Here is a 24,619-nt window from a genome sequence, read left to right on the forward strand (position 1 = left end):
GGTTTTTGGGTGATGCAGTTGCTGCCCATCCTTCCTCAATAAACTCACTGGTTCACTAAGTTAGACTTGCAATGAACTCTCCATGTCCTATCTGGGGTGGCTGGAGATCTGTTCAGTCCTTCTAGGAAAAGTCACACAACAGAGGAGAAAGCTGTAGGCTTTATCTCAAGATGGGATTGGGGAGAGAACATAGCAAACCCAGAGTGTCTGGGGGTGTCCTGGAACACTGGCCCACGTCGGGGTGGGGAAGAGTGAGGGGTAGATATCTATTTGTGACGTGTATATGAGTTGAGGTTGGTGGGTCTGAAAAGCTTGTCTGGCCCTAAGCCTACTTCCGGTTGCCAGCATCAGATTTGATTTGAAGTGGTGGAGAAGAGATTATAGTTGAGGACAAAGGTCCCCTCTCCATTCTGCTCCCTGGAAACTGACATTGCGAACTGCTCCTGCTCTTCCTTCTCTGCTCTTTGTTGAAACAGCCACTAAAGGGACGAGGGTCGGCGCACTGGAGATCCAGATACCTGTTTTAGCTACTTTTCTGTTGCTGTGACGAAACGCCATGATGAAAAAGCAAATGGGGAGGAAAGGGTTTTATTTGGCTTACACTTTCACTTCATAGTTCATCACTGAAGGAAATAAGGCCAGGAACTCAAACAGGGCAGGAACCTGGAGGCAGGAGCTGGTGCAGAGGTCATGGAGGAATGCTCCTCATAGCTTGCTCAACCTGCTGTCCCTGTCTCTCTGCCTGTCTCCGTCTCCATCTCTGTCTTTGTCTCTCTCTCTGTCTCTGTGTCTCTGTGTCTCTGTGTCTCTGTGTCTGTCTCTGTCTCTGTCTCTCTCTCTCTCTCTGTCTCTCTCTCTCTCTCTCTCTCTCTCTCTCTCTCTCTCTCATTCTTCCTTCCTGAGATAGGGTTTCTCTGCATAGCCTTTGCTGTCCTGGAGCTCCGTAAACTATCAGCTTCCTTTCTTACAGAACACAGGGATGGCATCACCTGAAATGGGCTGGGTCCTCGCACATCAGCCCATTCAACTAATTAAGAAAATGCCCTACAGGCTTGCCTTCAGCCTCTTCTTTCAATTTAGGTTCCCTCCTCTCAGATGACTTAAGCTTGTGTCAAGTTCACCTAAAACCAGCCAGGACACTAGCGGCAGCAGTGGTGGGCCGTTTTCAAATCCAGCTTTTAGGTCTCAGCACCCCACCAGGCTACACCTCCCTCAGAGCTGGAGGTCCCTCCATAAAGTGCTGGCCAGTTTTCCCCAAGTCACTACAGCTGTTTGTCAACAGCCATGACCCAGCCAGGAAGGAGCACAGGAAACTCTCATGCATGGGACTCAGACAAACACCTCCATTAATACGCAGTCCAAGGGGGTTGGCAGCCTGGGAGTTTTGATTTTCAATTTGGTGTGAAAATCCGTGTCCATGTGGAACCTAATGGCACTTCTCTCCCCAGCCTGGGCAGTGCAATGAAAGGGGCTGAGTGTTTGCTGGAGCCTAGAATCCCGTAGCGTGTTTTGTGCCAGGGTGATTTTGCTGTTTATATGTCCCGGTTGGTGAGACTTTTTGTTGATTTTTGCTTTGCAGCGCTGAGCACGGACAAATGCTTTATGCTGAACAAGTGCCCTGCCACTGAGCTGCACTGCCAGCCCTGTGTCCCGAGAGTTAGGTTTGGCTGCTTTAAGCTGGAAGGACCAAAGGGAAGGCTTGGATGCCCATATTTGGACAGCAGCTGAGCGGACTCACAGCCTTTCCACTCCCCCCCCCAGCCCCCCCTAGCTGTTTATGTCAGTGGTCATCCATGAGTGACCCATCCTGGGAGACTGCAGAATGTGGGACTTTGGATTTTTTCTCCCTCTGTCTCACAGTTTCAGGTTTCACTTATGAAGGCAGGCGAGCAGGCAGGCAGCCATATCTGTGAGCTTCTTATCTGCTTTTCCCATTGAAGCTCGCCTTCTAGTTCTCTTTGCAGATCCCAGGCAGGCAGGGCAAAGCCGCTGAGGCAGTAGGGTGAGTGTCACCTTGCCTTCCAATATGTGCCAGGGGCTGGTCACAATGTCATATTGCTTGGGACATCAGCCCCTACTTAGGGATACGGATACCTAAGCCCCACTTATCAATAAGAATTTGGCCTAAGGTTATTTGATTGCTGTTCACACTCAAACATATTGACTTCAGTCTTCCAGCAACCATTGCAACTTGCGTCCTTGACTGTGTTTGAACATGTGTGTATGTGTGTAGCTGTGTGTACACATGCATATGTATGTATATGTGCATGTGTATCTGGGGCCAAATATTTTTGATAGCATTATGTATGTGTGTGTACATGTGAGTGTATATGTGCACTTGTGGGTATATATGTTATGTGTTTCTTCATGGCTGTCTATGTGCATGTCTGAGCATGCATGTATATCCACGGCTGTGAACGTATGTGTGTGTATGGGCTGTAGTGTGCTTGTGGTTGTGTGCATATGTGTATGGTATGGCTGGGTGTGTGTCTGAGCATGGGCTGCGCATGTGTGTATAGTAACTCCCACTTGGCAAGGCTGCCTTTTCTATTCCTGTAGCTCCTCTTGGAGTATGTTCTCTAACTTACTGTACAAAGTCCTTTTGATGACTGGGCTCCTTAAAGTGAACACAGTGAGAGCCCTGTTCCCCTTCTCCCCACCCCCTGCCCCAGGCTCTGGGCCTCAGCTTAGAGGGCAAAATGGCCCACTGACTGCCAAGGGGCCCTGGGCCTCACAGGTGAGTACTGGCATGCTGCAGAGAGCGAACACCAGCACAGGGCACATACTTTGTTTCCAAGATGAGACGGTTTATGGATGGACATAAGGAGGCCCACAGAGGTTCTGGAAGGACCCAACACATATCCCAATCGGGAAAGAACAGCTGTTTCCATAGACCAGCCACTTCCCAGTCCTCATGGATTTAGAACAGGAAGGAAGTCAGATGCAGGCAGAGTCATCCCCCACAACAAGTGGCTGCCCACCAGAATCTCAGTCTGAGGCCCATATCCCAGCATGCCTATAGCAGCAGTCTCATGGTGCTGGCCATTCCCTGCCTCATTCAAAGGTGCTGGTCAAAGCAATGAAGTAATACCAGGGCCTTATGTGGGCTATGGCCTCTCAGAATGCAGCTGACTTAGTGAACGGTGGAGGGGGGAAAGCAATGGGAACCAGAGAGACAAGCAGGTGAAAGGAGCAATAGAAATGAAAAAAGGAAGGAGGGGGGAAGGAGGAGGAGGAAGGAGTGGGGGGAGAAGGAGGAAGGGGAGAGGAGGAGAAGAAGAGGAAGAAGAGAAGAGGAAAGGAGGAGGAAGGGGAGGAGGAAAAGGAGGAAGAAGAGGGGGAGGAGCAAGGGAAGGGAGAGAAGGAGAAGGAGGGGGAGGGAGAAGAGGGAAAAGAGGAAAAGGAGGAAGAGAAGGAAGAGGAAGGGGAGGAGGAGGGGGAGGAGAAAAAGGAGGAAGAGAAGGAGAAAAAGAGGAAGAGGAGGGGAAAGAGGAAGAGGAAGAGGGAAGGAAGAGGAGGAGGGGGAGAGAAGGGGAGAAGGAGAGGAGGAGGGAAAAAGAAAGGGAGAGATGGCTAGGTTCATCCAAGGACCCCAAAGTGGTGAGGCACTTTCCAGTTTCCTCCATGTGGGCAGTGTTTTCTATGAAGGCTGAGGAAGTAAGATGGTGGTGCAGGACTAGGAGGAGATGGGCCGTCAGTCTGGTGCCACAGACCCTGCACAGCAGCACCTCTCTACAGTCTGGGGAGCCTGCGCCCCAGCAGGAACCTCCCTCCCCTGAACAGAGCCCATTCTAGTTGGGGAGTGCAGTTGGCAGAGGCTGTCTCCAATCTCTGGCTTTATCTTCCCAACACATTGAAACCATCAAGCCCAGGCCTGACTGCAGAGGCCTCGATGTTGGGTAGTCTGGAGAAAGGCTGAGTTCATCCAAAGAAGACAGGCCTCCTGCATTCCCCACTCAACGGAGAAGAGGGGCAGTCCTTCACCACGATCCAGATGCAGGCATTGTGAACTATTGTCTCTGGAATCCTTAGAGGCCAACGTCCCTTCTGGATGCCCCCCCTTCACACCCATCTTCCAAAGGGAACTTTCGGGTTGCTGCTATTTGCGACAGTGAGTGGCTACTCCCCACCACCCCCAACCAAGCTATCCCATCCAAAGCAGCACCCTTCGGTGCTTTGAGTTCAGGGGAAGCTGAATCAAAAGCAAACCCTGAATTCCTCTTGCTCATGGCCAATAAAAACCTTGCTTCGGAGCTGGCTTCCTTTGCTGAAATCAGATATCCTAGTAATAAACAAGTCCTAAAGGCAGGGGGAGAGTCTCGCTTCTTTCTACTGATTAGTTTTTCTTCCTTTAAAAGGGGTCTCTCCTATAACAGGATGCCTGCCCTAGAAACTTGAGCACAGAAGGTGGCCCAGCCCTGCCCTGCCCTGCCCTGTATCACCTCCCTCTGGCCAAGAACCACTGGGCTCGTATGGGTGGGATGGGCTCTGCTTCCCTAATGCTCGAAGGCAAGACAAACAGGCTTGGGGAGAAAAGGCCTCAGCTGTTTGAGGAACTGGCAGCTGTTCCCGGGAGAGCTGAGTTCTTGCCCTTTGGCTCCTGGGCCTGTTGGAAAAGGGAAAGTGGAGTTATCACAGGTGGGGGCCCCCTTTCTTCCAAATGGTCCTGAGTTCTTCTCCTTTCAGGCTGCTGAAAAGAGCTCTGTGGGGTTTCTTTACTTGTTTTGGTTCAGTTTTTCATGGCCAGGGATGGAACCCAGAGGACTGTGCTTGCCTGGTAACGTACTCTACCGCGAGCTCCAGTCTCAGTCCTCATGGGAATCTACTGTTGAGTCTAGGTCCAGAAAAGGCAGACAGCAGGGTAAAGAGACATGGGAGTTAGCTTCCTGGGGCAGCCTTGCCCTTGCTCCTCAGTTCTTTCTAGGCCCCTCTTCCTGTCCCCCTCTGTCTCTGAGTAGATATGTGTAGCCAGCTACAGAGTGCCCTCCCTTGATATGCAGACATCTTGTCCCCCAAATAGGTTTTTAAGTGACTTTGCTGTCAGAAGATGCACGCTGCCGCTGTTTGTTTTTCCCTCCGACACTATCTCTCGGGAGAGTTTCTGGTCAAGAGAATTATGTTGAGGCTGCAGATTTCGAGAGAATTGCGCCTAATGGGGAACAGACGGACAAATTACCTTTCATGTCCAGCCAAGTTTCTCTCCCCTCCTCTTTCTCTCTCTCTCTTCTCATCTTCCCTTTTTGGCTTCAAAATTGGCCCTGGTCTGTGCTTGTTTCTTTGGTACATCTGCTGAATAAGGTCACACGTTGATTTTATTTTGGAAATTGGCAGCCCAGTCGAGCTGAGCTCCAAGGCTGCAGAACAAGGCCACCGTGGGATGGCGATAGGGGGCAACTCTACCATGCAACTGGCCCAGGGTAGCCCGGTTCACTAAGAGCTGAGGAGCGCTTCCTTACCCAAGTTGCGCTATCTACTGCTGAGGCATCTCGGAGTCACCCAAGCTTGTAGGAATTCAATGGAAGGAAGATGCTGCGTCTCTGGTTCCTTCCAAGCTCTCCTGACCTGTGCGATACTCTGTAGGGAAGAAAGTGTTAGTTCTGAGGCCTCTTGGAACACTTAAGTCATTAAAGGAGAACTTAAGTCTAAGGGCCTTGTAAAAGCCCACTTAAGGACTGGTGAGATGACTCGATGGGAAGAAGTGTTTACTGAGCAAACACGATGACCTGAGTTCGACCCCTGGATCGGTGTGGAAGGAGGTAGAATGCTGGTTCCAGCAAGTTGTTCCCTGATCTCCATAGGCACACGTGCGCTCAACCGTGCAAACGCCGTACACACACATTGTGATTATAAATACTAAAAGAAATACATACAGGAGCATGGGAGACAGAAGTAGATACAAAACGGTTGGGAGAGAGCATGGTTTCCTCAGGCTGGGAGTATGGTGGTTTTCTTGCTCAGCATGTGCTAGGGTCAGAGTTAGATTCCCCAGAACAACAAAAAAACCAATCCCCCCCCCCAAAAAAAACCCTTTCTTTGTGCTCCTCCAGAGAAGGCAGATTAATAAAACATTTGGGAGGATGCTGGTGGTTTGGATTCCTTGGCCCTTAGTCATGAGGATGATGTAAGAGCATCCAACTGATTTCATGGTAAGGCCAGTCTCAGCAAAGCATTTCCAATTGCACCCTGGCAACACCCTACCCAGCCCCCTTCTCAGGAACGTCCCTTTCTCCCGAAGCGTTGGTGGGAAGCATACGGGTCACTTGTTTTCCAGAGCCCAGAGTGAGTGTCCTGTGGAACCTCATTTTTCTCCCCTGTCTTGGGTAACAGAAGAAGTCACTGCTGCTCTAACCCAGGGGGTTTGGTGGGGGTGGTTCTGTACACACTGGTCCCTGTGGCCTGTGCGAGAATGGATCTGGTGGAGGGATGTAGGAGTCAGGGAAGTGAGTTGGTGGCAGGCTGATGTAGATACTGGGAAATGGGATGGATGATGGGGGCGGGCAGATTCTCCTCTTAATTCTCCTTCCTTCCTTCTTACCCCTTCTGCTTCTGTATTAAGATACATCAGTTCTCAACTAACACAATGGACTGAAACATGTGTACTGCTTTTCTAGAAAAATCTAACACACCGCTTATCACCAATTAAAGCTAGCAACAGAAGCTGTGTGTGACTTGGTGGTAGGCCTGAGAAAAACCAGGGTGCCAATCTTAGCACTGCCAAATACTACTACTACTACTACTACTACTACTACTACTACTACTACTGAAAATCACCACCACCATCACCCTGTCCTTAGACACGGTGTGTGTGTGTGTGTGTGTGTGTGTGTGTGTGTGTGTGTGTGTCTATCCCCAGCCTCAGTGCTAGATCCAAAAGAAGGATACTTATAGATTGCCTAAATTGAGCAGTTGTGAGAGAACACAGGGCTGACTTAGTGGATAAAGTGCTTACTATGCAAGCATGAAGATGTGAGTTCAAATCCCCCAAACCCATGTAAAGCCAGACATAGTAGCATACTTTTGTAACCCCAGTGTTCCTATTGCAAGATGGGACTTAGAGACCTGGAAATCCCTGAAAGTCTGTGGTCCAGCTAGCCTGGTATATACAGCTGTGAACAATGAAGTGACCCTGTCTCAAACAAGGTGAGAGCTAGACACCACAACACACACACACACACACACACACACACACACACATATACACACACAAGGCTAGCTTCTTATCTTGACACAAATACAGTACACACAGCAAAGGCATTCCCCCACTTATCACATATGTACACACATCAATTAAAAAAAGGGAAGGGGGCCTGGAGAGCTGGCTGTAGCATTAAGAATGCTGACTGTTCTTGCAGAGGACCTGGGTTTGAATCCCAGCACCCATATTATAGTTAAAAACTATCTAACTCTAGTTCCAGGGGATCTGACTTTCTCTTCCGGCCTCCACAAGCACTACACAAATGCAGTGTATAGATGCACATGTAAGCCAATAGACATGCACACAAATATATATGCAATATATATACACATACATTTGCATATACATATATATTTTCAAGACAGCATTTCTCTGTGTAGCCTGGCTGTCCTAGAACTTACTCTGCAGACCAGGCTGGCTTTAAACTCAGAGATCCACTTGCCTCTGTCTTCCAAGTGCTGGGATTAAAGGGGTACACAACCACCAAACAGCTAAAATAAATATTTTTAATGGTGGTGGCTGGAGAGATGGTCCAGCAGTTAAGAGCGTCTGTTGCTAGTTTAGAGGACCCAGGTTTCTTGCTAGCACCCATGTGGTGGCTCACAACCATTGGTAACTCCAGCGATTTGACCCTCTTCTGACCTCCAGGATCACCAGGCACACATGTGGTGTGTATGCACAGATTTGAGCAAAACACCCATAAGCGTAAAATAAAAGGCTTAACCGTTTTCTTTTTAAAGAGACAGAATACAGGGGAGAGGACTTACAGGTTGCCAAGGTTTTAAAATGGGTGTGTGGTGGGATGCAGGGATTTCTCTCTTTCTCTCTCTTTCTTTCTTTCTTTTTTTTTTTTAGAAATGTGATGAATGAAAAAAAAAGCCATGAAGGTAGAAGGGAGTGGTTGGGAAGAATAAGTGGATGAGTGGGAGGGGCCAAAGAGGGTGATTGATGGGTGGTGGATATGATCAAAATACATGCTATACTCTTGGGGGTTGGTCTTGCGCACTATATATGCAGATGCTGACTTCTGAGCCCAGAGATCTGGTTACAGTACAGCCACTAGCATTGTCATGATTGTCTCCTGTGTCAATGTTGTCTAAAGGATGTTCCCCAATTATCTCTGATTGAGTAATAAAGAGCCAATCAGCCTGTGACTGGGTAAAGGAGCTAGGAAGGCTGGACTTATGATCCCAGCCAGGGGGGGGGGGGAAGATACAGACTGTGTGGTGAGGTGGCGATAAGACAAGAGTGTCCAGGAGCAAGTCACCAAGGGATTTGCCATGAGGATACACATGGACCAGAGCAAGCCAGGGCAAGATCAGATGGCAAGTAACAGGGCATTTATCTGGGTGTTGACATCCTACTTGGGTTAGAATAGTTCAGAACCTGTCCAGTTTAGGTTTGCAGCTTGTTAATAAACCTATCAGATCTCCATGTCAGTTATGTGGGTGCTAGGATGGGCTAGAATGAAGATAGATAAGGATTTCATCCTTTAATCACAGCTACACTGTACATGCATGAAACATCATAATGAAGCCTGCTATTGCATCTAATTAATGCATGTAAAAAATTAAGGCGCGTGGTAAAGGCCAGGGTGCAGCTTCATGGTTCTGTACTTTACACAGTATACTAGGCCCTGGCTTTTATCACAAGGGTTTGGGTATGTGTCCGTGTGTATGGACTCTTTTACCAGAGCCTCTGGAGCCTCTCAAACCTGATGCTTGATTCAGGGTATGTGAAGGGCTCATCTTGGTTGTCAACTTGACAACGTTTGGAGGTCACTGAAACCCAAGCAGCTGGGCACACCTGTGAGGGATTACTCTTGGTTGAATATTTGAAGTGGGAAGACCCACTTAAGTTGGGATCTTTTGAGGTCAGGAGACCCACCCTAAGTCTGGGCCGCACCTCCTGGTGGCGACCCACATAAAAGGATGTGGAAGAAGGAAGCTTGTGCTTTCTGTCTGCCTGCCCCACGCTCTCTGGCCAGCTCATCTATTCTGAGCCACTCCTTTGCTGGCTGGCATTAGAGCCTACTTCCTTTTGGGATTCCAAAGTGGATCGAAAACGGGCAGCTCTCTAGGGTTTCCCTGGGATTCCAGCACCTGCGCCGCTGAGGTGTCCAATCTTGTGGAATGAGCAACTACTGGATCCTTGGTCTAGCTTGGTCTGCCGATGGACTATTTGGACTACAGCCTGTAAGCCACCCTATAAATCCATATATGTGCTATGTTCATTTTATCTGTCGTTCCTTAGAGATTCTTAATATAGGGGATGCATGCACTCCCGCCCGTGTACACACACAATCACACACACTATCACACACACACACACACAATCACACACACACACAGGGCAGGGCATGGGCTGTCAGGGAGGGGTCGTTAGTTCTGCATGGCTAGATGGGTGGGTCTGACTCTAAACTTTCCCCGATGCTGTCACTTCTGCTATTAAAATCTGGGAGTAACCCAAGCAGCTGCCTTACATGAAACAAAAGACAGTCTCATAGCCTGGCTGAATTTCCTCAAGAGAGCCATCCCATCATGGATAGAGTCTGGCTTCCTTCCTTCATCTGGACTAAAGTTCTCTCCTGGCTTCCCCTCTGCTGCTTTCTTAATCCCCAGGCCCAAGCCAGGGAGATCTTTTATTGCTTAGCCATTTCACTTTTTCCAACGCTTCCAGAGTTGCCCTCAGATCCCTTAATCAAGTCAGCACAGAAGTAACATTGGCAAAAGCACCCGAGGCTGCTAGCCCATGTGTCACCAGGGCGAACATGTCTTCCCTGCCCTCCACTTCTACTCATAAAGAGAGAAAGACTGGATAGGCCCTACTAGGATAAACTGCTGACAGAGGAGCCAAATATGTGTACTTTTCAGATTAGCCAGTGTTAGCATTTGCCTGCTCCTCGGGCCAGCCAATGTCGCCATCTAGAGGCAATCAAAAGTTTCATAGAACCTTCCCAATTCCCAACTAGCCAAATACTTCATTTTTTTGAGACAGGGTCTCAATATACAAGCCGGTTGGCATGATACTGGCTATGTAGCCCTGGCTGGTCTCGAACTTGCCACCTTCTGTGTAGTGTGTTTACAGGCATGTCACGAAGCTCTATGAAGACATTTTCTCACTCACGAAGTTCAGAACCATTCTTGTTATATATGGTGTGGCTTTGGTGCGTCGTTGACGTAAGGATGGGCCTCTCCAGAGCCAGGCACGATACCAGACGAGACGCTTCCTGTCGGCTCCAATGCCCCCCATGTCAATTCACTCATCACACCAGATCATAAAAATAAACCTTTAATGGCTTTATAGTTGGCACAGATGGTATAATTCAAGCTCACATTTGTATTTAACAAGCTGAAATACCACGCTAGCTTTGATGGAAACAGAACAAGAATCACAGTGGCTTAGGTTTGGAAATTAAATCCAGCAGCAGCGCGTCCTGAAGTTGTTTGTTAAATGAAGAATGAGGGCTGGAGTAAACAAGAGAAAAAGCTGTCAGGATATAAGCACTGGAGCTCTGTGGGGATTACTGCAGAATTGTGCTTTCTGGCTTATTATTATTTTTAGATAGCTCAGTTAGCCTTTGTCTATCCTTGAACTCCTGATCTTCTTGCCTGCACCCCGCGGATGCCGGAGTTATGGACAAGTGCTCCTGGGCCCAGCTGTTTCCTCACTTCTGAAGCTCTTACGGCATCGTGAACAACCAGGGCCCGCAACATTCTGGCTTGTAGATACAGTGTGTACTGGGGTAGCTGTAAATATGCCTGGGACACAGCCCCAGAAGAGGAAAAGCAAGTGAGGCCTTGTTGAAACCTTGGGCTAGAACTGGAAGCTTTTGTCTCCCAGTGGGGCAGTCTTTGCTAGGAACCAGGAAAGAGTTATGGTGGGGAAGAAATCCTGCCGCCCACTTTCCACCACTGTGGTCCTTAGTGGACCTCCAAGTCCTGCCTTTTCAGCAAGAAAGGCCCAAGTGCTATTAACAAGTTACCCTGGAATTGCAGGTCAGTGCCACTGGAGACATCTACTGGCCAGGATGGAAACTGGGAACAGAAACCACCTCATTCTAGAGTAGTGGGGACTTGTAGGAACAGCAGGGTGTTCTATTAAATGCCCAATGGGAATCCCTCTGATTTTCTCGATTACAGACATCACAACACACAAGAACCCAGGCTCAGGCAATCACAGGGTTGGGTATCCCTGGGCAGTGTTCAATCAAACTCAGGTCCCAGCTACTAATCTGGTGTCGGTTCTGAAGTCTCGAAACTCTTCAAATCCAAGCCTCAGCCACTGCTTGAACCGAGCTTGCTACGGCAGAAGCTAAGCACAGGTGGTTCCCATCAACACGTGTAATCCTCAGCGCGCTCTATAGGCCACGGAAGAGTGTGACTGGGGACATGCGGAACACCAGAATGAACTAGGCTGTGTGTGGCTGAGCTTCTGAGCTGTCCTGGCTTCACTGTCCTTGCACCAGTGGCACTGAGGCTGTCAGGTCTATCGTAGTCTTGTCTGGGGCAGGTTTCTTTGAGTAATCCCGCTCTCCAAAAATAGTGCTTCCTACACGGATGTTTGTAGATCCTACTTCAATCTGTGGGAAGGAAGCAAGCGAGGAGAGTGTCAGACGCTTTTGAGTCTGTTTCCAGCCACCCAGGGGCTGCATAAGGAACGACCAAGCTGCAGCTGAGGATGGCGGGTGCTCTGGTGTCCCTGACCAGAGTAGGGCTACTTTCTGGCAGTCTTCAAGAGAAAGGCAGTGACCTCAGCTTACACGGTGCTTGGGGAGTTCAACTGCATTTAGAGATACAGGGCCACGGGATGGTAGGAATGTAGGTGCGGGGGACAGCGCAGTATAACAAAAAGCTGCCCTTTAGCTCTTGACCAAAGGCTTGTGACTGGCCAAATGGAAAAACCCTGTAGCTAACTGATATAAAATAAGCTCCATTTTTAGAATTTTTACATGGTTTTAATATATATGATATTCCAAAAGTGCAATTTTATACTTTGATTTTTTTTTTAGAACGGTTATTATTATTTCAAGGCAGGCTTTTACTATGTGGCCTTGGCCTGTACGAACATGTGTAGAGCAGGCTGACTTGAAACTCAATAGCAGCCCTCTGGACTGTTTCCAGGGCTGGGTATAGGAGGGCGTCACGGCACCTGGTGATTCTTCCCTACCGTGGAAATTCATGTATGTGAGTTGCTAACACCGTACTTTATTTCAGTTTGTGCTTATTGTCCCATAGCCGATGCCCTAGGACTCATGTTTGAAATGCCTTTAAAATCAAAATCAGGATAAAGCAGTGTGGGGAGGGGGATGTCAGTTGCCTCTGGGCGAGGCGTCGGCAGGGACACTTACAGCGTGCTGGAAGTCCACTGACATGCCCATGCTAAGTTCCACCTGCTCCACGGGAAGGCCCAGCTTCTCACACAGCTCCTGCCGCAGGGACAGCAACCTCTGTGCAAAACACAAGCGTTACCGTTTTATTCTTGTTGTTTCCAATGACGACAAAAGGTGACCAGCTCTGCTGGGCACAGTAGTGCTGCTCCCTGTAATACCTGGGACGAGCAGGAGAATCCTGAGTTCAAGGCCAGCCTGGGATACACGGGGAAGAGAAGCTGTCTCTAAAACAAGCAAACCAAGCCGAACTAAGTCAAACCAAACAAAACAGGAGAAAAACAAAACCCACCAAAACGAACACTACTAAACCAAAATGTGTCTGCTGACTCTATTTCTCATGATTCTTATGATTCTGTATAATGATTACCAGAAGTTGCTATAAGTTTTAGTTACATCTTCAACTTTCAAGAAAATTAGCAGGGCCGGGGGTGTGGCTCAGTGGCAGAATACTCCAGACCCTGAGTTCTATCCTAAGCAGTGGGAAAAAAAAAATCCAACAACATCCTAAAAACAAAGAAAGCCAACAACAGTAAAGATACCAGTCACTAGAAAGGAAGAAAAAGGATGCTCTAGAATTGTATTAGCCAAGTGAACACTGGGTTAAGGAAGGTGTGTGGGTGTCTGGGAGCCTATTCTGTCTTTTCCTTATGAGAACAGTCCGGAAGAGGCGGAGTAGCATCGAGCCTGACAGGCTGTGTTCTGAGAGGTGGCTGACGTACCACACAGCTGGCCCTGCACCCCACCAGTGCTGGGATCAAGCCTGGGCCATGCCGATGCTAGACACAGCCTACTGTGTGTGGGCTGACCCGAAGTCCCATGATGCCTTCCTTGGCATAAGAGCATCGCCCCAACCATCCCCAGTACCTGGAAGTCTGGGTTTGGTCCTTGACTTAGATCATGCCCAAAGCTTCCTATGGTCATGAGACCCACGAACTCCAGGTTGGGACAACTGGCCTTTATGTGTTCCACGACGGCTACGGTCTCTGAGGGCAGAAGGCCGTGTTTACCTTCATAAAAAGAAACAGAAATGTGTACACCAACACATCTTAACTAGCCAGAAGAAGGCTCCATTTTCATCCCTTCCTTACCACAGACGTGGCTGTCAGCTGAAAGCCTGCGAAGTGACTTTCCCTGACCCTAACGAGTGACTGTGTATGTGAGGGCCTTCATGCCGGACCCTCTTCCACACAGGTTCTGTTTCTCCAGATTACTTCTCTTTACCCCACATCAGGAGTCTACTGTATTATTTTTAGTGCCAGAGACGGAAGCCATGGTTCTGTGTACACAGGGTGCTACCCCTAAGACACACCCCACAGGATTTTAGCTGGGAATGGCTAGGGAAGCCAAAACAGAAGAAAAATGTGTGTTGGTTTGAATGAGAGTGCCCCCCACAGGCTCCTATGTTTGAATGCTTGGTCCCCAGTGTCTGGCACTGTTGGGATATGCCTAGGAGATGCTGCCTTGCTGGGAGTACATCATGGGTGCCGGCTGTGACGTTTCAAAGTCCTGTGTCGTTCAGTCCTCCTCTGCTCCATGAGTGCGGTTCGAGATGTGAGGCCTGAGCTTCTGATGAGGCTGCCACGCTCCCCCACCATGGGCCCCTATCCTCCAGAACCATAAATTGCACAGACCTTTCCTTCTGTCAGTTGCCTTGGTCATGGTGTTTAGAAATAGAAAAGGAATGAATATGTCTTGGGACGCTAGGGAGGGTCACACCGCCAAAGTCCTAGATGAATCTCAGAACCTTTTTCTAAACTTGACATTTTTATGGTTTTGTCCATTTATTAATAGAGCTGCAAACTTAAGTCATATGCACATAATAAAGTGGGATTGTATAATTGCAGAGTTTACTTACTAGTTAAGGACGGTTGGAGGAACAACAGCAAGTGATTTGTTATGTATTTTAAGGACTATTAATATTGCTTTGCCTTTGCCCCCGTTTATGAAGGGGATCAGGGAGGAACTTTCCTGCTATTAATTAAGGCCAATCACAGCTCCTTGTCAGGAAATGCAGTAAAGACACGCTGGAGCTCTGCAGTTACATGCGTGTAGCCAGTCACGGAACATGCAAAGTAATAGTAACTGTTAATCTGCTGACCCCTGTGCCAGCCCTACGACTTCTCACTTCATACAGCAACTCTAAGTGTTCTTACCCACATCAGTCTTCAGAGGAAATTAAGACAGGCGGGAGCAGTCTTTTCCTAAGGCTATGGACTAGAACTGTGCACCTGAGATTTGAGCCCAGGCAACCTGACTTCAGGGCACATCTGGAAAACAGATGTCTACACTGAGCTCCTTCAAGCCAAGATCTGCTACATGTGAGCGCCAGGAAGATGGTTGTAAGCAAATGCCTGGCATTCACTCTTAACAAAAATCGAGCAAAGGAGAAGTCCAGGGTTCCATATCACTGTGCAGAAGCCTCATCACACCCTTCTAACAATGGCCACTCCCTCGACGCCACTGCCACAGAAGGAAACTCAGGTACAGAGAGGTTAGGTAACTGACTGAAAGTTCCAATGCTGGAGAGTGGTGGCGCTCAAGCAGACGTCTGTCTGATGTCAGAGCCAGGCTCCTCTGTAGTTCACGGCCACACTGCTAGGCCAGGCCCCGTGAGACACTCACTCATTGTTCAGCAGCAACTCCTTCTATTCTTGCCCAATGAAGCACTGCGTAATTTTCCTGAGACCTAAGAAGTATCCCACATGTAATTCTCAATCTCCTCCAGGAGGGAATTTCCAGTTATAAGTTCCAGAACTTCAAAGTTATAATTCTTCAAAATTAATACCTAACAAGCTGGGATATATTAAAGAATTATATTGGGCTGGAGAGATGGCTCAGCGGTTAAGAGCACTGACTGCTCTTCCAGAGGTCCTGAGTTCAATTCCTAGCAACCACATGGTGGCTCACAACCATCTGTAGTGGGATCCGATGCCCTCTTCTGGTGAGTGTCTGAGGACAGCTACAGTGTTCTCACAGACATAAAAACAAAAGAATTATATTGGATCACCACACTGGTAAATCCTGACAAAGCAGCTCATCAGAAGGCTAGAGCTTCTCCCCCCAATATCCTCAGATGCTTACACTCACACTCTACCTGAGTCTCGGCCATCTAGGAGAGCAAACATCACGGTCAGGCCTAGTCACTTACTGTCCTCTCCACTGGTGTTAATCTGCACCATCACCTTCAGTCGTTCAGGAGAACCTTTCTTCTGCCAGGAACTGTTCACCTTGTCTGCCAACTTCACGGAGTCTATAGTTTCCAGCATAGAGAGGTTGGGGACGGCTGAAAAGAGAAAGTGGGAAGGGAGTAGCCTTCATTTTCCCTGCTGCCAGAGGAGACACGCAGCAAACCTTTGATCTGGTCGAGGAGGAAGTACTCCAGGAAAAGAAAAGCACAGTTAAATCTCATGACTGGCCAAGAAGACGTGCACGAGAGCTTGCTAGACATGAAGCTCAAAGGCAGACAAGCCCCATCCCACCAGCAAAGATAGATAAGGGAGACATAAGACACCACAATCAGGCTGCATGAGTAGGGAGATGATTCAGAAAGTTGGTAGTTGAGGTTCTGAATAGCAGGCCCGATCTAATTATGTCTCAGTTCAAACTGAGTGAAACAGGTCAAGTGACAAAGGACAGAGGCTATCCAGAAGCCAAGAGCTAGCCTGGAGAGATACCATGTTCTTACACTTTCTGGGATGGGTCTCTTTATTCGACAGGGACACCAGAATAGCTCCCACCGGATGCTCAGTCAGTGAGGTCATCAAAGCTGCCTTCAGTGAAGATGAACTATGACTCTTGGCACAGATAAAGGACCATGGCACAACCCTACCAGCTTACTGTGCCGAGCACAGGAATCTTCCAGGCAGTCAGCTAACTACTTCCCTGTCTCCCACCCTTGCTTTTTTTCCTTTTTTCCTCTTCCATGGTGAAGACTGAGCCCAGAGCCTTGTTGGGATGGAGACACAAGTACAGGAAGGCTATGCCTTGGTAGTGTAAATAATTAATTCTAAACTCAGCTCTGACCTGATTATACACCAACTGGTAGTAGGAACAAGCCCTAAAGTGGTGGCACACACCTTTAATCCCAGCACTGGGAGGCAGGGGCAGGGGCAGGGGCAGGGGCAGGGGCAGGGGCAGGGGCAGGGGCAAATCTCTGAGTCCGAGGTCAGGCTGGTCTGCCAAGAGTTCCAGGGACCACAGAGAAATCCTGTCACAACAAACCAACCAAACAAAACCCCAAAACCCTAAAAGGATGAAATTGTTCCAATAAAATGTAAACGATGTTGCAGAAGTATTTGTAGGGATGTAAAAATAGCCAGAACTGAGTAAGACAAATTTATGTGTGAAATACATGTTGCTGGGTGTGCTAGTGGTCATGCCTGCAGTTCCAGAATTCAGGAGGCTGAGGCAGGAGGATCACCACAAGTTCTAGGCCAGCCTAGGTTATATAGTGAATTCCAGGTCAGCATGAGTTGATCAGATTGTGTCTCAGAAAAACAATGATAAACCAAACCATCAACGTAAAAGCAACTATTCACAGGATGAGGTATAATGAGAAGTTGACTGAAACCGACCCAGAACTGAGGAAAAGATAATAAGGACAGTAAGTCATTTCTTCCATGTATTTAACGAGACTCAAAAGTCTAGCAGAAACAAATATCCCCCTCCCTAAACTCAAATCGTATGACAAACTCTGAGTGCTAACATTAGGCATTAGCTAACAACATTCTTTATGATGGCAAAGCCAGTTGTGCTGGTCGGTTTTGTTTGTTTTGTTGTTTTTGTTAACTTGACACAGGCCAGGGTCATGTGAGAAGTGCAAACTTCGACCGAGAAAATGCCTTCATAAGACTGGCCTATAAGCAAGAATCTGTGCCATTTGATTAATGATGCTGTAGGGAGGCACGGCGCACGGTGAGTGGTGCCATCCCTGAGCAGGTGATCTGGGCTGTATAGGAGAGCAGGCTGAGTAAGCCATGGGGAGCAAGCCAGTAAGCAACGTTTCTCCATGGCATTTGCTTCAGTTCCTGCCTCTGGATCCCTGCCTTGGCTTCTCAGTGATGGACAGTGATATGGAGGTATAAGCCAAATAAACCCTTTCCTCCTAAGTTGCTTTTGTTCATTGTCTTGATCACAGCAACAAAAAGCAGACAAGGACCCCATTCCAAACACATGCCATGATCAGGGGCTCTGGGGTAGCAGTGGGGAGAATTCTCCTGACAGGTGTAGCCTTGATTCCTTTTAGTGCTTAATCTTGGGCAAGCTGTTTAATTTCTCGAGCCTTAGTTTACTGTTTCCCTGCCTGTGGGACTAATTCAGTAATGACTACATCATTTTATGCATTCATTAGCCATATCTCCTTGTGGTATTATTTTTGTGGTGGTCTTAGAATTTATAGTATAAAAATTGAAGATCCAAACTGTGAAACTTCTTGAGCATTGGGGTCAAGACATATATTACATGTTTAAACTTCATACTCTGTGGCTATTATATCTAAACAATTAATTAAAAAAATTTAAGCTGATTATGGTGGCATGTGCCTACCAAGCATTTAGGGGGCCAGGACAGGAGCATGGTGAGCTCAAGGCCATCCTATCCCTATAGCTAGATCATGTCTCAACAAATAAAACTCAAGATGAACCATAGGAGGAATTTTTACTTAAAGTTTTCTTTTTTTAATTTTATTTACAAAAGTTTAATTTAAGTCTACGCTAGTGGATGTTTTACCTATAGGTCTGTGCACCACGTTTGTGCCTGGTGCCTAAGGAGGCCCAAGATGCTGCTGGATGCCTGAAGCTCCAGTTAGAAAGAGTTGTGGGCTGACATGTGCATGCTGGGTAGCTAAACCCAGGTCTTCTGGAAGAGCAGAAAGTGCTCTTAACCTCAGAGCCATCTCTCCAGCCCCTTTATTTTAATTTTATTGAGACAGGGTCTATGTAGCTCTGTCTTCTTAACTTATTAGATCTGTCTGCCATTGTCTCCAGAGTGCTGGGCTTAGTGTCATATGTCACTGTGCCCAGAGAAGAAATGTAGACAAACAAGCAGAGAGCTCCGAAACAGTAAAGGAAGTAACTGGAGTGGAGAGGAGAGAGTGTGAAAAAAGAATGGTCTGAATTTTGTTTATTTTTTATTACATTGATTTATTAATCCCGGGTGCTGGGAATTCTGGCTTGTGCTATCACGTCTGGATAGCAGCTTAGTTGTAATTCCCCAAGCTAGCAGTAACCTAAAGTCCTTCAGTGCGAATGGAAACATGGTGACGTGTTAGTACAGTGGAAACTACTGAATAGGAGATGGAAGGGTCGTACGCCGTGATAAAGGTCAACGCTGGATCAGGATGAAAAGAAGGAAGACCTTTCCTGAACTGTGGAAATGACAGCAGCAGCACAGACCAGGAGCAGCGCTTGAGCAAATGACAGGAAGGAGCCTGTGGGGGAGGGGGCTGCTATTTTAATTATTGGACCAGTTCGAAGCTGTAATCCTCTGTCAACACTGGTCCAATCAGATACTTTCAGTCTGTGTACTTTATTGTAGTTGGATATGCTTTTTTCAAGTTTACCCTGACAAAGCTGTTAAGGAAAATACATACCAGGGGAGGCAAGATGGTTCAGTGAGTAAAGGTGCCTGCCACCACACCTGACAGTCGAGTTCAATCTCTGGGACCCACATAATGGAAAGCAAGACCCAACTCCTCTATGTCGCTCTGATCGCTATACACACAATTTGCCTTTCTCTATCCCTTTCTCCCCACCAAAAAAACCCCAGGAGGTTTTTTAAATTTTGATACCTTGACAGAACTAAGTATGGTTTACTTGAGGTCCTCGAGTCACAAGGTTAAATCTTTCTGTAATTAGTAATTATTTTTTATGGTGCTGGGGACTGACCTAGGGCCTTGTAAATGTTAGGCAAGCACTCTGCTGCTGAGCCACACCCTCCAGCCCTTGCACCTCATTCTTAGTATTTGACTATGCTTCACTGAAGAAATTCTGTGACACAAATGGTGGGCTGGGGCTGCTCTCCGAGCTGCTTACTCAGAAGGCGGTGTATGTCACACAGCCACAGAGAAGGCCTGCCTTCAGAGTGAGAGTCTTGTCTTACCCATCAACTTGTTGACGTTTTGTTTCTGCAAATGACCAATGAAGTGCCACTTGATCTCAGGACATGACGACAGAAGCTGAAGAGAAAAAGGGAACCATTTCATAGAGCTTTTATGGAGGCTCTGTGGGCTCAATGCCCTTCATGCCTGTGCTCTCCTGGGAGTGATGAGCTGCCGCCCTCCCTTCAGCCAGTCTTCCTCTGAGACACGAAACTCGGAGTCATCTAAGCCTATCGCTGTTTCCCTTCCTCGTTCCCATCAACTCACTGAATTTTTCAGAAATGGTCCATTACAGACAGAAGTGATTTATGTTTTCAAGGCCCTCTACCACTGAGCCGCATCCCCGAACCCTTTGGTTTATGCTTTCAAATCTCCAAGGTTCTCCTAAAATCACTATTCACTAACTGCCACACAAGAGAACATCATGTCTGAACAGCGACAGAAGAGCTAGCCCAGAATTATTTAGGGTGCAATAGAAATATGGACGTTTTTATTCCGAGCCCAGCTTTCTGTTCTAAAATCCTACCATCAACACAGGTGTAGGTCTCAGCTAAGAGCTAAGACTTCTATACGAAATCAACACTTCTTATGTCTACGTACCGTAGGGTTTGATGCTTTTTCTAGTAGTTCCTGAACCTAAGGAGCAAGAACAGAATGAGTTAGAAGCCCAGTAGTCACAGCTCTCCCAAAGGTTCTTTGTAAGAGGAATCTTACATAGTTCTCTCCAAAAGTGCGCTGGCCATGACCGTAGGCCTCAATCACCATCTCTGTAGGTTTTGTTTTGCTGACCGCTACTAGCCGGGGTTGGATGGCTGGGAGACCCTGCAAAGAAAGAGCAGGCCACATGAGTGAATGTGTGGCATTTTGTCCCGAAAATACACACATTGTAGAGCCAGGTGGTGGTAGCAAACATCTTTAATCCCAGCAGTTGAGAGGCAAAGACAGGCAGATCTCTGAGTTCGAGGCCAGCATAGTCTACAAAATGAGTTCCAGGACATCCAGGGCTACACAGAGACCTTGTCTCACAAAACAAACAAACAAACAAACAAACAAACAATGACAAAATGACACACCTTATAAAAATAGATCAGCACAGATCTCATCTTGGCAATGATAAGATCCATTTTCCCCTTTCCTTTGTTTTTTGTGGCACTGGATATAGAGCTCTGGGGTTTGGGGACACTAGACAAGTGTTCCTCTAGGGAGCTCCAACCCTACCTGCCAATTTCCTCTTTAGTGTTCCAGACAATTCTCACGTAAACCAGCGCTGGAGGTTTGTGGCAGCAAAGATGGCTCGGTGAAAAAATGGTAGCCATGTAAGCATGAGGGCCTTAGTGTATAATTTATATAATCTATATAATAAGTTTGGTACCCCTTGTCTGTCATCCCAGCGCTGGGGGCAGGGAGAGGGGGCAGGTGGCTCCTTGGGGCGTATTGGCTATCTAGCTCCAGGATCAGGGTGTCAAAACACGAAGTGGAGGGTGATAAGAGAAAGATGCCTGACATTAACCTCTGGCTTCCACACGTGCATTCATGGCCCGTACACTTGCACATGTATGAGTATATCGTGTGCACACAAACATGCACTTGTACATACATGCATATAACACAAACACACATGCATTTGTACATACATGCAAATACACACACACACACACACACAAGTCAGTTTATTGGGTTGAGGGAACAGTAACAGTGGCACAAGGTCTGCTTAGCATTTGTGAGGTTCTGAGTTGTATCCCTAGCACCTAACCCCACCCCAACCCCCCACCCCCTCAAAAAAAACCAAACCAATACAAACAAATGTAAAACAAAATCCCAACCATCAATTACTTCACAAAGGGAAGGTAACATCCTGTTCAGCAGGAAGGTCACTTCTGGCTTCTGAACAGTTTAGAAACTCATTTTGGTCCTGATGTAATTACTAATAACGCTTCCATTCACCTTGGAAGAGGAGCAATTGAGATAAGGACACGCAGTGCATCGTTCAGTCTATGATTCAACCAACAGATAGCAGAACTGACAATGAGACACAAACAATTCTGTATTCAGGATTAGATTCATCCAAAGTCTCTCCACATCCGTTACATAAAATGCCGGGGTTTCCCTGCTTTCAGCCGCAGCCAAATCCCCACGTATCTGTCTTCATGTAACCCACGGTGTCTGAGACTTTCATAGAACCACAGTATTCTCAAGGACTTGGAGAATTACCACAAGGTTTCCTGTTGCTTCCTTCTGAGGGACTGGGTCATCACTGTCTCATGAACTGTGTCTAAGTCCTAGTATCACGTTGATGAACTGGGGCTTCCAGAGACAAATTGGGAGTGGGCTGCATTAGGGAAATCCCGGGATTTTTCTTTGAAGAAACAGAGCACTGGGACCAGGAAGGAGGTAGGAACTCCCCAGGCTTGACCTCATTTTCTTCAGCTATGAGGAACCCAAAGGCTCCCCCCCCCCCCCCCCCCCCCGGAGCTGGGGACTGAACCCAGCTTGCCTTGTGCTTGCTAGGCAAGCGCGCTACCACTGAGCTAAATCCCCAACCCCCTAGTTAACAGGTAATGTCCCAGGCCTCAGTTAAGAGAAGGCTATGTAATTCGGCCTTCGGTTTTCAGGCATCATTTTGAAATCTGAGACCATAAATATTAAGGAAAGGTCTTTGCTTTTTTTCTGTCTCGTTTCACAAAATGTAGCTTAATTTGCATGGAGAAAAGCAGATACTGGCTTCGGTCTATATAAGAAGTCCAATAGGGAACAAAACAACCATACCAAAACAACAAATGCTTGTGACTGTGCACATGACAGCACCCTCCTGCTCTGTGGAGGTAAAATCTTGTCAAGTCCACTCGCACCTAGACCACAGCTCCCCGCCGCCGCAACGCACGTGATCGCGGGTGGACATGGCCCTCCGAGGTCTCTAGTACCGTGGTGACGGGCAATGACGCATGGCGAGACACATGGACACGAGTGAGCACCTTTCTCCAACCAAGCTACCCTCCAGGAAGTCCTGATCCTCAAGGCCAGATCGCCGAGCCCCTTCTGCGTCACCGTGACACCTGGACCCACGCAGGTGTCCCCCTTCTCAGCCCGCCCCAGTCCCCTACCGCCGGTCCTCACCCGCGGCCGCCGCGCCACGCTCTGCTGGACGCGCTCGTTCACGGCCCGCAGCGCCAACCCGACTCCCAGCTCCGCTGTCATGCTGCCACCTCTCAACATTCCCTAGAGGATGCCCAGAAGACCCGAGACCTAAGGAGACCACCTTCCGGTCCCGCCCCCTTCCTGAATGGTCCAATCACCGCTCAGCACCAAGCCACCTCCCTCAACAGAGGTTGGCGGCCCAGGCGGGCGCCATCTTGGGGAGGGCAGAGGTTACCAAGTCTGAAAGCACTAGTGCCCAGCGAGTTAGGGAGGTGGGCGGGCCGGGATTATCTATAAACCGAGATATTAAAGTAACTTTCATTCTTCCGTTTCTTTCCTCTCCGCTTTTCTTTCCTTTCCTTACCTCTTTCCTCCCCTCTCCCCTTCCCCTCTCTCTCTCCTCCCCTCATTTATTCATTCATTCATCATTCGTTTTTTTGTTTGTTTATTTATTTATTTTTTAACCGAGACAGGGTTTCTGTGTGTAGCCCTGGCTGTCCTGGAACTCACTCTGTAGACCAGGGTGGAACTCCCAAGTACTGGGACTAAAGACGTATGCCACCACCACCCGGCTATTTGAGAAAATATTTGTTTTCATTTTATGTGTGTTGACTTGTTTTGTCCTCATGGATTTATGTGCACCATCGTGTCTGTGGTGCCGTGGCCTGGATCTCCTGGACTTGGAGTTAGAGATGGTTGTGAGCCATCATGTGTATGCTGGGGAGAGAATCCTGGTCCTTTGCAAGAGCAACAGGTGTACTTAACCACTGATCCATCTCCAGCCCCCACTTTTTAAAGATTTTTATATTTTTATGTTGTGTGGGCGTTTCCTGAATGTCTGTGTGTGAACTGCCCACAGAGGTCAGAGGAGGGCATAAGACCCCCTGGAGGTGATGAGTGTATGTGTGGGTGCTGGGTTCTGAACCTTCGTAAGCACAGTAAGTGCTCTCTCTGCATCCTAGACTTTAGGAGTAATGATACTGAAGGAAAATGCCTTTTGATACATTGCTGCTGTTACCACTGCAGTTGGAAAGAACTAGTCAGCAGCAAGGAACACGTGGCTCAAGTTAAAAGGATTCATGAAGGATGGGATGCACATGAAATTGAAGAGACGTGCTGTTTCAAAACAGTGAAGATGATAAGATAGTTCAGGGGTCAGAAGTGCTTGTGATTAAGTCTGATAATCTGAGTTGGGTCCTTGAAACTCATGGAAGGAGGAGGGAGCAGACTCTTACAGATTGTCCTCTGATCTCCACGTGAATGCCAGGGCACTTGAGCATGTGTGCATGCACAGGGATGTATACATAGATATGTATGTACACATAAAAAAATGAGACCTATAAATACTACATAGATTTAGGGTAGCGCACCCCATCCCTGTCTCTTTCACACACACACACACACACACACACACACCCACACACCTACTACTTCTGCTTTGCTAAATGGACAAGTCATCAAATTGCCTTCTAAATATTTATACCCATAGATTAGTGCTGACCAGCCTTGGTTTTAAAGAAGCTGTTTTTCTTATAATGGGTAATGATTAACAGAGTCACAACTGGTCAAAGTGTTCAAATTAAGTGACTATTGAACCCTAACAAGAGCATCTGTAGTACCTCCTTCGAGGTTCAAAGAGCATCTTGGAAGAGGGGGATGTGGGGTAGGGGGAGTAAGAGCCGGAGGACAGGGAGGGGGTGGTGTGAAATGCTTCCATCTTCTGGGTATGGCAAGGCTCTTGTGGCCAGTACCAACGGCAACATGGCCACCTGGACACGACTGGGGCATCAGCATTCCACCA

At 47.8% G+C, this 24,619-nt stretch overlaps 2 protein-coding genes across 1 annotated transcript; one reads left to right on the top strand and one right to left on the bottom strand.

Annotated features, from left to right (window-relative positions):
- Erich1 (glutamate-rich 1) overlaps positions 1-24,619 on the top strand; it is a gene marked incomplete at its 5' end in the record, with an annotated part of 52,793,804 nt that overhangs the window by 42,176,992 nt on the left and 10,592,193 nt on the right.
- Plpbp (pyridoxal phosphate binding protein) lies at positions 11,540-23,141 on the bottom strand. Its single transcript, NM_001107320.1, is given in 8 exon segments — positions 11,540-11,777; positions 12,546-12,644; positions 13,452-13,594; positions 15,736-15,870; positions 19,686-19,761; positions 20,284-20,319; positions 20,398-20,505; positions 22,798-23,141. Coding segments are annotated over 8 exon segments (828 nt in total). The 5' UTR covers positions 22,897-23,141; the 3' UTR covers positions 11,540-11,645.

Source organism: Rattus norvegicus, chromosome 16 (assembly GCF_021556685.1).
Source record: "Rattus norvegicus strain SHRSP/BbbUtx chromosome 16, alternate assembly SHRSP_T2T, whole genome shotgun sequence".
Classification (NCBI taxonomy): domain Eukaryota; kingdom Metazoa; phylum Chordata; class Mammalia; order Rodentia; family Muridae; genus Rattus; species Rattus norvegicus.